The sequence below is a fragment of the Opisthocomus hoazin genome, chromosome 19 (assembly GCF_030867145.1).
Source record: "Opisthocomus hoazin isolate bOpiHoa1 chromosome 19, bOpiHoa1.hap1, whole genome shotgun sequence".
NCBI lineage: Eukaryota > Metazoa > Chordata > Aves > Opisthocomiformes > Opisthocomidae > Opisthocomus > Opisthocomus hoazin.
Window position 1 is genome coordinate 18,467,643 of NC_134432.1, and position 13,042 is coordinate 18,480,684.

Below are 13,042 nucleotides of genomic sequence, written 5' to 3' on the forward strand. Positions count from 1 at the left end.
AGAAGGTCGCCCTCGGACGGGACTGGGCGCCTCAGCCAGGCCCGGCGTGGGAGGGGAGAGGCGGGGCGAGCCCCGCGCCGGAGCCCCTGCGCCAGGTGAACCGGCCGGCACCCGGAGGGAAGGCGCTCCCCGGAACCCGCTGCTCTGCGTAGTCAGGAAGCTTCCGGCGCACCCTCGAGGCGTCATCATCCCCGCTGCCACACGCTAGCCGTTTCCGCCTGGACGGGAGTCTTGGGGTACCGCGGCAGGCGCCGCTGTCGAGGGCCGGTGCTGCCCTGCCCTGCAGCGCGGCCCGCTACCGCTGCGCGTGCCGCCTGGACGGAGGCCGCGGCCGGACGCGCGGCTCGCGGCGGCTGCCCGCGGCGGCGCGGCTGGGGCTGGCCGCGCTGAGGCGCGTGCTGCAGGCGGGGATGGCTGCGGAGGAGTCTCGCTGCTTGCTGGATCACCCCACTTCGGACTGGTACCCGAGGTGAGTGCGGGCCCCGGAGCTCGGCCGTGGCCGATAGCGGGGGACGCCCGAGGCGGGCTCCGGGTCGCGCAGTCTGCGAGGCCTACCCGAGCATTACTGGCCCTGGTGAGGGGCCGGAGCTGGGGTCGCAAGCGGGAGGTGAGGGCGGCGCGATCCTTGTCGGCCTCCTCTGCTTAGAGTGCAGAACAAGAAGCTGTACCTGGCCACGTTCGCTGCTGTTCTGGGACCGCTCAGCTTTGGCTTCGTGCTAGGCTATAGCTCGCCTGTTATTCCGGAGTTGAGGAGGATCGGCGATCCTAAATTAAGATTGGACAGCAGTCAGGCCTCGTGGTTTGGGGTAGGTATCTGCATGATGCATCGCCATTGTGTGATTTCACTTGAAAGCTTAGGTCGGGAAGATGCTGCCTTATATGGTGGAATCTTAGTCCTTTTAAGAATGAGAGTGAATACAGGTCTTAATAATGAAATCCTTTTTTTTTTCCTAAACTCGGTGATTGATTCAAATTTCTCCTGGGTAACAGTGCTGTTATGCTCTGATAACTCTCCGTTAGCATACATTAATAAATGCCCCTAACATTAATAAATGCCCCTAATTATTTGAACCTGTTTTTGATGCTAAAATGTTTTCTAACTATTCTCATGTTTCTCAGTTGAACCTGTTAAGGGACCACAGAAAAATTTTTTTTTCGTAAATTAGTGCAATCCGTCAACATGGGGAAGCTTTTTTGATACAGGCTGGACTTCAGGTTAGTCAAGATAGCAAATTCTTCAGGGCTTTAAAACAGTTTGAAAGGCGTGTTTGTGAATGGACAGCTTTGCAGACAGTTTAAGAAACAGTTACTGCTGCTTTTTTTTCTTTCATTGAAAGAGCTTTGTATGTAATATGAAAATTACTTGCTCTTCAGTTTTGGTGAGTAGTGCTTCTTGACTGTGTTTTGGTTAAGAAGTTAATGTTTGTTTTGATTTTCAAAACACCTGCATACTCTTGCACATTTTTTGGAAGCTGCTATTTACTTTTCAAAGTTTTAAAATAAATTGTTGTCTGTTATATATGTATAACATTTTTATAATATAACATCTTTTTTTCCACTTGTTTTTTGAAGTCAGTAGTAACATTAGGAGCTGCTGCTGGAGGAATACTAGGAGGCTATCTTGTGGATAAAGTTGGGAGAAAGCTGAGTCTAATGCTGTGCTCAATACCATATGTTTTTGGATATATAATTATTATATCCGCTCAGAATGTTTGGATGCTTTATTCTGGACGAATGCTGACAGGCTTAGCCAGTGGAATTACTTCACTTGTTGTTCCGGTAGGTAAGACGTTTTTCTGGGTATGTGTGCATGTGTCGTTGCTTTTTTGTTTGTTTGCGGGTTTTTTGTTTCTTTTTCCATGGCATTATTGTAGGTGGCTTGGGGGAAGTAACTGAACACCTGTAGCCAAGGCAGCTTGTGGATTTAGAAGAAACTGTTTTTTTATAGAATCATGTTTTGCTTGGTTTTAATCTTGAAGAAAATATAAATAAAACAAATTTTGTTTCTTCTAGTGGTACTTCTACACTGTGCATTCCTGCTACGGTGCTGAGATCTTTCTGAATATTAGTCTTTCATTTGATGGCTTCTGTTCATGTTGTACTGTAGTAATATTTATCGCTTCAAGTTCCTCATATATAACATTAGGTGGGGTTTAGGTTTGGGGTTTTTTTCCCCCTATTACCAACTGCTTTTAATAGTCTTACATTTCAGCAAACTCCTTGGTTTTAGAAATAAACTATGGCTGCTTGCTCATCCTGGAGTAATGCCAAATAGTGCCTTCTCATTCCATTTAACTGTTATCTTCTGAATATTAACTTTTATCACGCATTCAGGAATATATGTACAATAGGGAAGTGGAGATGATTCGTTCTGTTGTTGTCTGTCTTCTCTGGTATTATTTGACCTTGTGGATGTAGCCGAATAAGTAGTAGTGTGAAATAAACCATCTAGAATTCAAGTTTGTTTCTTTTCTGGTGGTTCCAGCATTTCTAGCTTTTGAAGTGATATGGAAACTAAAAATCAAAGGATAGAAGCACTTTTAATGAAGTATGGAATAAAGGTTTGTTCTTTCTCAATCTAGATAGTTATAAAAATCTAAAAAAGATTCGAGGTGGTAGGGTCTAAATGATAATCTTGTACAACTTTCTTTGTTGTTGGAAGATTGGTTGGTAAGTCCATTGTGTTAATGTCTTTGGAGGAATTCTGTCTGCTTTACAAATTACTGCTTTCTCTTTGTTTCACAGAGCTGAGCTCTAAGTTCCCATATGTAAAGGCCTTAACCCTCAGCCAACAGTAAAAGATCGATGTGACTGCAATAATGAGGGGGGAGAGTGTAGTATGTAATACCAAGTTTTTGTAGCTCTAAATTATTCTCTAAATTATTCTTGAAATAAGGATAACTTTATTTTCCTTCCATAAAAAAAAAAGAAATTTTGAGTTTAGAAAGAATTGTATGTATAAATATGAGTGATTTTTTTTTTTTTTTTTATGTATGCAGCTAAACTGTAGCTGTTGACTTGGGGTCAATCTGTTAAAAAATAGCTGAAAATTTTAAGTTGATCCCAAATAGTGAATGAGATGTGATGATGTTCGTATAGTCTGTGTTAAGATGAGCTGTCAGTTTTTAACTTCGTGGAGAATGAAACAATTTGCACTCTTTATGTTGAACTAAAAATTTAAAACTTCAATTACAAACAGTTTTATATGTGGCTTGGGTTACGTGTTTATGCAAAGACTGTTCCAAGCTCTAGACTGCTTTGTGATGATGTGTTTCTTGCTGAATATGGCTAACAAAAGAAGCTGTTACTAGTGCAAGTTTATTCACCTTTCTGATACTGGTACTGCATCAACATACTTCTGCCTTAGGTCCTCCCTTTTTCCCTGGGTTTTTCGTAATGCTAATATATACTTCCAAGATGGTACCTTTCTACTCACTTCATTTTATTGGGGCTTTTTTAAGGAGGGGAGTTACTAGGAAATACATCTGTGTTTTTTCAGAAATGAATTTCTTATCAAGTCCTTGATCCAAAATTGGGTAGAAGTAATTATTAGATGTTTTCTCCCTGTTTTAGGTGTATATATCTGAAGTATCTCATCCTAAAGTCCGTGGTATGCTTGGCTCTTGTGTTCAGTTGATGGTGGTGACTGGCATACTGGGAGCCTACGTTGCAGGTATTGGGGTTAGGGCGCTAGGTTACAAAAAAGAATTAGTACATGTAATGAAAGAACTACACTGAAGAATTGAAAGTCAATGTTAATTTGTTTGTACAACTACTCGATGTTCATAGTCTTCTTTCTTTTGTTTTTTTTACTTAGGAATAACACTAAAATGGCGCTGGCTGGCAGTGTTGTGTTCTTTTCCATCCTGCATAATGCTATTGTTCATGTCCTTCATGCCTGAAACACCGAGATTTCTGCTGAATCGGAACAAACGCTCAGAAGCCATAGCTTCTTTGCGCTTTCTGCGGGGACCACATGCGGACCATGAATGGGAATGTAGGCAAATTGAAGCTAGTGTTCAGGAGGAGGTGATGAGAATCCGATTTACTCTAAAAAACTTTTTGTATGGAGACAACATCTGAAAGCATATAGTGTAATTAAAAGGGTTTTACAAAAGCTTAGTTAATAGCCTTTTCTACAGACAGTGGTCGAAACCTGTTCTCACATACAAATGATACTCGAGAAGCAAGTGAGATTCTTTGAATCTTTCCTCTGCCTTTCAGCTGCAACTGCTATCACTGTTGGCTGCCATCAGTGTACATAAGTAGCAGTCAGGCTTGTGGCCTTGTTAATTATAGGACAGCTATCTAGTTCTTTGCATTATTTAGCAAATTTGTAGGATTGTTCAACACCTGCAACACTAATCTCCTGTTGCTTGTGTTGTATGAATGCATTTTCTTTTGCGTCTCTAAAAGCATCATTTAGCTTCTTGTGAGATGTGTGCTTAAATAGGCAGGTCTAATTATTGAAGTTTGGTTTCTGCAAACGGTGGATTCATTCATGTTAAATTTCTGTACAAAATACTGTCGATTTCTTTCTGTAGAACCTGAGAAAAGGGGGAAAAATGCTTTTCTGAAGAGTTCTCAAGATACTACAAATGTAAATGTTTTTACTGCTAAGGCACATAGTTTTGCTAAAAGGAGGGATGGGAAACTTAGAGTTTGAACAGATTGAAATGTTCTGAGGAGTTTGTTGTTGTTGTTTTGTTCTTTCACCAAATAATTGCTGTTTAATATTTTTTAACAGGGACTGAATCTCTCTGAATTTAAGAACCCGTCAGTCTACAGGCCACTTCACATTGGTGTGGCTCTAATGTTCTTCCAGCAAGTGACAGGCATTAATGCCGTTATGTTTTATACAGAAACTATCTTTGAAGATGCAAACTTCAAGGTAATCTCGGTATGTTTCCAAACTGACAAATGCCTAGAATAGTTGCGGATTAGTCAGTGCTGCAGGAAGTCTCAAAAACACAACAAACTGACTTGATAATGATCCTGCCTGTGTCATAAATAACAGGGTTTAGGTTTTAGTGGGCTTTTTTTGTTTGGATTCTAGATACCCTGCTTTGGCGGGGGGGTTGGACTAGATGACCCACAGAGGTCTCTTCCAGCCCCTAACATTCTGTGATACCCTCTTGACTGTGCTACTCTGGCATACCTGAATGTTCTGTTTTTTTTAGGGTGAAGCATGTTGTGTTTTGCTGGTCTGAAACTTTGATACTGATAGAAATTCCTATTGTCATTATCTTCCTATATTATTTTTTTAATTAGAGTTGCAAATGCAATGTTCTAGAGAAAGTGAAGCTCTAGGGAGAAGCTGTGGCTTATTTTAAAGCTTGTTAAGAGACCAGTATGTTGTGTTATTTGGTGATGTCTTTTTTTTTTTTCTTTTTTTCCCCTCCCATGTTGTGTCCCCCCACCATTAATTTCTGTGGCATAGTTTGTTTTCTTTCAAATTCAAGAAACAAATGCATTTGTAAAGCTTGATAAGTTATCCTCTTACCAGCCTGAAAGAGCAAATTCTCCCTACCTTTTTCATTATTTCAGGACAGCAGGATGGCTTCTGTCGTTGTGGGTTCCATACAAGTATGTTTCACTGCTGTGGCTGCACTTATCATAGATAAAACTGGACGAAAAGTGCTGCTTTATGTATCTGGTAAAACATGTTACTGAATGTTGTTCAGTATGGGAAACTACTATATATAGTACCAAAAAGTGTCTTAACTGTTGGGGGAATTAAGTATTGCAATTTATGCATTTTTAAGTGGTTTGCTTTATATTTATAGTTTGGTAGAACTATAGACTTAAACTCACAAGAGGAAACTATCATGTTGTATGTACATTGTAGCTAGAGCCCCTTGAAACTGCGTAGAGCTACCTTTTTGTCTTCTTACCAGGCCAGTTTTTTATTTTGAAATAGCTATGTCACTGAGACAGTTCTTACTACTGTAATAATTTTTCTGCTTAATAAGATTCAATGTCATGATAAATTCTCATACCCAAGTTGTCAACAAATAGCTATTTCAAGTTAATTTCTCTGTGGCTGCTGCTACTTTCATGGAGCATCGTGGTGTTTAGTTATACAAGACTATACTTAAAAATTTTAACTTTAGAAGTAAATGTGCTAAGGAAAACTAATTCTGTTTGATACAGTTGTTGTGCTGCACACTCAACAGTAACGACTGCTCTCAAGATTGTATTGTTTGGCTAGTATTTAGAATGCTTGTCTAGCATCATTCACTCCTGTCACCGCCAGTGTTTATTTCCAAGAACAGCATCTTTTTAGAAACACTTCTGTGAGGGCAAGCATATCTTATATTTGGCTGACCAACGATGTTGTGTGTCTCAGAAGAATACCTAAGTGGCAACCAGTGACAACTTGGTTATTGCTTACTTTTCAGGGATAATCATGGCTCTCAGTACTGCATTGTTTGGGCTTTACTTCAAAATGGTCCTTCCAAATCGAAGCAACTCATCAAATCCTGTATGGTTCACTCTAAATTCACCATCCCCGGGAACAGAAAGCAGTATATCCTGGCTTGCAGTAGTGAGTCTCGGGCTCTTTGTTGCTGGTAAGTGGAACAGTCCTCTAAGTAGCCATTAAACAAAACTCAAAACTTTCCAATGAATGCGACGATTTTGTTCCATTTTGTCACATTATTGATGAATGGAAATGAGTTATGTCTTGGACAGACCTTTTCAGTGTATAATGCAAAGTTGGGCGGAGTGTTCACAAGCCTGGTGATAGAGTTAGCAGCTTAGTTAAGCCAGTTCCCTGGAAAATGAATTTATAACTCCTTGTGCTAAAAGTAAGTAGTAATTGCTTGTGTTAAACTGCTTTACAGTTGTAAATGGAAAAAAACAGTCTTTGCTAGTGTCTGAGTCACACTGTAATTCTGTGACGGTACAAGGTAGCAGCAGTTAGAAACAAGGTCAGTCTTTAAGCTTACCATTTCGGAGACTTCGTGGTAAGAAGTTCTGCTTGTTAAGAATATTCTTGTAATTAATTTGGTGTAAAATGCACTAGTGTTTATCATGCTGACCTAAAATAACTTATTCTCTTTCTTTCTGGTAGAGGTGCTGTTTTACTGGAATCATCCAAGAATCTAGAGTGAACACTGCATCCCCCTTACTTAGGTATCATTCTGTCTTCCCTTTAACGTGTACTTAACTTGCATTTATTCTCTTCTGTTTGTAATTGCAGGTTTTGCCCTTGGCTGGGGTCCTGTTCCATGGCTGGTGATATCTGAAATTTTCCCACTTAAAGCTAGAGGTGTATCAAGTGCTGCTTGTGTGTTAACAAACTGGCTTATGGCGTTCTTGGTAACCAAAGAATTTCATGATTTTATAGTAAGTATCATAAATTTCAGTCTGAAGTTTCTTTTCATAAGGAAACTTTATTGAAGATGCTTCTGTGAGAGCCTTGAGCCACAGTCTTCTCTAGCAATACAGAACTATAGCTGCACAGTAGTGAGCTGTAATAATGTGGGGTTTTTTTGTTTCCCCTCCCACAGGGTTTCTTAACATCCTATGGCACATTCTGGCTCTTCTCTGCCTTCTGCTGCCTCAATGTAACTTTTACAGCCTTTTATGTTCCTGAAACAAAAGGACAGACACTGGAACAAATCGAGGCCTACTTCAGAAGATCTTAAGCCTAAAGGATTTTATATTGATATGAAACCTTCATATCATGAATTATGGTGCTGTGGTTGAAACTAGCACTGCATCATGTGGCAGACATCTGTTAGTAAACTTACTATCAAATTGTTTTAATGAATTTTGTAAAATCCACCTTCTGTTTTTTTAAAAAATACCTATGGGGATCTGCATACGCTTCTGCATACTCCCTGCAGTAAATCTGCCTTTTGCAGGTCTTGGACATATTCTTTTCCTTCAATTCCTGTGTTCTTTTCACCTGGTGCAGACTAACTGGAATGGCCAAATAAGACTTAAATGTATTGGCCAGTATCTTTTTTCCAAGATGTAAATTAAGATCTAATTTTATAAATAAATTTAATTTCCTTGTTCACTTCACCTTTCCGTTATGGCACGTTATAGTGAAGAAATGAATGATGTAGCCTGGCTAATGTTAATTTCAGACTGCAGTGCTATGCCTCTGTGTTGCTGCTACTATTTCTGGGATGCCTGACCATGGAATAAGTCTTGATCCCAACCTGGAATGAATGCTTGTCTTTCATGGATGTTAGTGTTAAGTTGGCATTATTTTTCTTACTGCTGCCAAGTTGGCTAGGAATGCATTTAAACCACAAGAAGGGTTGTAGCTCTTAGGAGAATGTATTTTAAAATTGAGGAAAGAGCATTGCTTTTTCAAAAGGAATTACAAGATCTTGGAGGCAGCAAGACTCTACTCTTAGCCAGCAAAGGAGAAAAGCGATCTTTTGTCGTGTTAATTTAAGGGGTAAATATCTCCAGCTGGAGCAGGTCTCATAGTCTAGAAGATGCCTGGAAACACAAAGCAATGCCGGATTGTGGTTCTTGTCAAAGACAGGTAAGACACAAACACCAGTCTCACAGGTATGATGTAGCACTTAAATGAATGACATCTCTGGAACAAAATTTCTAGAGACCTCAAATGGAAACAGTACACTGTTGCAGACAGCTCTGGATTACTATCTCCTGTCTTTTTAATTTCTTGTCTGATGGATCAGTTTTGGAAAAGCCAGTAGTTCTGCATGCGTGAAAGAAAAGTGAGGTGAAATTTAGCATTTATTACATATGAAGGAATAAATCATCTGTTACTCCTTCAAAAAGGTGATAAATGGCACTTAAAACAGTTCCAGCTATGATAGGACTGTTTCTATTTGGATGCCACATCTAAAACACAAACCATACAGACTACCACATGACATTAGAAACAAGGGTAATACATCAGCATTTAAGACAAGTGGTGGAGAGAGGTTTTGATCACAAATATAGCAACAGTTTTAACAATATGCAATTAGTAAATTACAAAGCCGTGTGCTAACATTCAAAGACTTAGTTAAAACTGGCATTCCAGGTTGATAACACTTTTTGCATAAACCTTTAGAGACATAACATTTTCCATTCAACCAGATAAATACCTAACAGAGCTATAAATAAATACGCAGAAAATAATATCTTAAATTTTCTCTTAAAGTCATGTGCTAATATAATGATTTCCAGTAGCAAACACGAGTCAGTCAGTTGCAGGTCAGCAACAAAGTGAAGCAGCTCGGCAGTATACAGGCTGGTGAAGTTGCTGTGCTCAGCTAGCAAGAGTAAAAGTACTTTCTAACCTGCATGCAAGTACACGTTTGCTGCATACTGCCCATGTGAGCTTTCCTGCATTGTTACTGTTAGGTTCTCAAGAGTATAATTTATTCCTCTGCAAAATCAGGCTAAGCCTATGTGAGAAAGTACTGCTTTAACAGAAATTAGCAAATGTGCATATGAACCACGACATCAAATTGTTAATGACAACAGTATGGTCCTCATTTTTTCATACACAGAAGGCAACAAAAATGGTTCTGAAATATCACTTGCAGATGGGTTGTCGGCCCCCCATAAGATCACATTACTTTAGGTTCCTATATATGCTTAGGACTTTTAATCCCTAAAACTTGTGGTAGAAATTACAAATATATACACATACATATGTAGATGAATATATATGTATATATTAAAAAACAAATCCAAACTCAGAAGATTATATTAATCTCAAATGCAGACGAAGCCAACAGCTCTGCGAAAGCTGCTGCATGTGCAAGCACAAGTTACAGATCCACACCTTTAGGAAAACACGCATGAGCTTGAATCTGTGGCTTGGTAAAATATGCGTAGAACAGCAGAAAGTAAAAGTCAGGAGCAACAACCTTGACCATATGTAACTGGTTATGTAATAGTGTTACACATCATGTGGGTGCTACCTGTCCCCTGCCCTATTAAGAACTGTTGACTGGCCTAGTACTAAAAATATTAAAATATTAGATATATATTTTAATTTGAATCTACCAGTCAAATACAAATGCTTGCACATGTACAGAAATAGTCACATGAAGGCAGACAGCAAACCTGCTGTTCATTCTGGGTGCCACTTGCATCCTGTATGTTATGCATCGCAAAAACCAAACAACACCCCCCAAGAAACCAAATCAAACAAACCAACCACCCCACCCCAGCCCCAAACCAAGAAAGGACTGTCATCAGAACAGGTTGTAATTGTTCCTTGCAAACCAGGAAAGTGAAGGTATCCATTCCATTCAACCTAGAGTCCAGAAGTCTCACTACCATGAATAGCACCTAGCCCTTTCAAATTGCATTTGGGTCTTTATCCTTAGAAGGAAGTGTTTGTTTTTTTTTTTTACTTTCAAACATTTATAAAATTTGTGTGTGCTGCACTGCCACTAGAAGAGCGAGCTGGACAGAAATAATTGTTAGTCTGCAACAATTCCCAAAGCCCAAAATGTACAGACCTTGGGAAAGGGTCTTCAAAGCCTCAGCCTTAAGAGCTGCGTATTATGTGTTTGGGAAGGCATTCACTTAGCTCCTGTGTCTGGGGGCTCTTGAGTCCTAGTCATACTTCAAGGCTGTGGTGATGGTTTATATGCATGCTGTAATGCAAATGCAGGACAAAGATGATGAATAGCTCAAAATGTTGCACCTCCATTTTGAACAGGCTCAAAATGCAACTACATCGCACTGAACAGCCTGCCACTGATGCTGTTTTGAATGGCAGTGCATGGATACAGGACTAGATGATCTGCAGTGATCCCTTCCAACCCCAACTATTCTGTGATTCCATGCATCATACCCATGCTGGTAAGGAGGCACGAGTACATTCTAAATTAACTGCCTGTACAGGCTAATGCTTGCACCAAAGTAAATGACATTCCTATAATTTAGTCAGACTAAGGCACACTGCTGAAGTGGTGACAATACCATTAGCCAAAAGGGGTTAAGAGCCCCACCTCCTCTAACCAATCCAGCATGCTGGGATAGAAAACATTTCTGACAGAAACTCATCTAAGAGTCCAGAATGGGCCTTCAGTTCAGCTTATCTGAAATGATCCTTTCAGAGAAGACCTTGCATATTTCCTTAGGTGGAGCAATTAAAACATTATGTACAATAAACTGGGCAAAAAATACTTTGCAAAAACAGTTTTACATTCAGACCAAAGCAAAAAGCACACATCTGCAGATAGTCATGCTTCGACAGATAGTGAAATAACAACACGTGAATGGTATTGTGAAATAAAATAAAGGACACAGAAGTATTTCTACATACAGAACAGGAAATACTTGTTAATAAAGCTAAAGTCTTCATATGTAAAAAGCCTGGCAGCATCACACTTTCATGAAACACAACAAAAAAAATCCAAACAAAACAAAACCCTTTCAAAAATATTGTTTGAAATTGATTTTTGGCATAGAGGAAAGGGTTAAAAAGTAATCAAGCTTTAAATATGAAACTCTATCTTATTACAGAAGATCTAAGATTACTATTTCATCATAGAAAACTGGCTTCTTAGAAGTAAAATTTCAGTCTGGATCCAGTTAGAAAAATGTGATTATCTGGAACAATGACTTACACTGTTGGTGCAAGAGCAGACAACAGCTAATGCTGATGCCTGTACAGGAATCTTGGTGTAATCAGGAAGCGAATCAGGGGTTGGCTTTTCTGCCTGTAATGGGAAAATCTGTAGGTGCACTACAGTAAGTAGATGGAGAAATAGTTGGTGTGGGTGGGTGGCGCTTTTTTTTTAACTTCCAACTCTTATGGAATATTTTGAAAGTTTGTGTTTTGTATAAAAAGTCTCTCTGCTCAAAGATTCTTAATGCCAAAACAGTTTTCAAGTTTCTCTAAAAAAATGCGCGTGGCCAGGCCAGAGCACAGCAAGCAGTATCGCAGTATCTTCATGTCTTACCTGATTTTTATAGAACATCCTTGATTCTTCAGTGAACGTACCACAGCTGCATCATTTCAAGGACAGACTGCACTGTTTGGAAAGACCTTGCCTGCAAGACTTTTTGTTGTTGTTTTGTTTTGTTTGTTTTTTTTTAAAGACTGAAAAACCAAGAGAGTGATTTATAAAATTTCTCTTACCACATGACATACACTGTTGTAAAACAACTCACAATAGTAATAACAGCGATTAACTTAGCTGAATGTCATTCAGGTACTTCAAGTTATAAGAAGCTCAGAACCAGTAATACTTTTTATTTACTTCAGTTTCAGTCTAAATCTCTCACTGATTACCTACTGTTAGAATGCCACAAAAAGTAACGGTTCATTAACTGAGAAAAGAAAACATACCTATGTCAAAGATACAAACATCACCAAATCAGGCTGAACTAGCCAGAACAACACGGGTTCTATAAAGATTAATCACCAACACTTCCAGCCACATTTTACCACTAGAAGCAGTGTTTGTGACATTCCCATAGAGCTCACAGAGTTGTAAGAAAATGTGAAGTAAGGAAGAAATTTTTTAAGACTCTCTTCACTTCAAGTCAATGATGTCTTCATCATATAAAGAAACCAGCTGAAATGGATAGCTAGATGGTGAGTTCTCCTCCCTCTTTGCTAAAGTATCGGGATCTGAACTAGTGGAAATATGACGTCCTTCAGAATAGCTTTCAAAGGAGCTTGAGATTATCCTGCAAAGAGGAAGACAAAAGTTGCTAAAAAAATACACAGCTCAAGGTGAGTAGGATCATTGGCTATTAACAGGTATCCTGAAGACAGAGACAGACCATTAAAACTGAGTTTCTCTCTGTTTTTCTCTGCTGAAAATCATCAAAAGGCAATGTTAATGAACCCCCTTGCCCCAATAATTTCCAAATAGTGAAATAAATCAAACATGGTTTTACACTGGAGCAGATTTTTTGTTTCGTTAATCTCAGTCTACTGTATCTTGGCTGACCTCTGCCACTACTCTGCACAAACACAGGCTGTGAAAACAAAAGACTGGTGATGGGGTCAGGTAAGCAGAGCCAAACAGACACATGCTATGGTGTTTCTTCACAAAATTTATTCTGGAAATAGCAACACAACAGCATA

The 13,042-nt window shown here is 39.4% G+C and overlaps 2 protein-coding genes across 10 annotated transcripts in view; one reads left to right on the forward strand and one right to left on the reverse strand.

The window, feature by feature from the left end:
• The first annotated feature begins 352 nt into the window (after nucleotides 1-352).
• On the forward strand, nucleotides 353-8,029 carry SLC2A8 (solute carrier family 2 member 8). 2 transcript variants are annotated; one of them, XM_075439412.1, is made up of 10 exons: nucleotides 353-469; nucleotides 647-806; nucleotides 1,573-1,779; nucleotides 3,574-3,673; nucleotides 3,818-4,029; nucleotides 4,748-4,891; nucleotides 5,548-5,656; nucleotides 6,402-6,572; nucleotides 7,205-7,350; nucleotides 7,515-8,029. In XM_075439412.1, exons 1-10 carry the CDS (start codon nucleotides 411-413, stop codon nucleotides 7,650-7,652), a joined length of 1,446 nt encoding a protein of 481 aa, XP_075295527.1. In that variant the 5' UTR covers nucleotides 353-410; the 3' UTR covers nucleotides 7,653-8,029. The 2 variants fall into 2 exon arrangements, with proteins under 2 accessions (XP_075295527.1, XP_075295526.1); XM_075439411.1 differs by having other exon boundaries at nucleotides 355-469; nucleotides 4,748-4,900.
• GARNL3 (GTPase activating Rap/RanGAP domain like 3) overlaps nucleotides 7,515-13,042 on the reverse strand; it is a 61,887-nt gene continuing 56,359 nt past the window's right edge. For all 8 annotated transcript variants that reach the window (XM_075439405.1, XM_075439403.1, XM_075439402.1 and 5 more), the window contains one exon: nucleotides 7,515-12,639. In XM_075439405.1, the coding sequence (XP_075295520.1) occupies nucleotides 12,483-12,639 (157 nt within the window). In that variant the 3' untranslated portion in view covers nucleotides 7,515-12,482. The remainder of the gene's footprint in view (nucleotides 12,640-13,042) is intronic.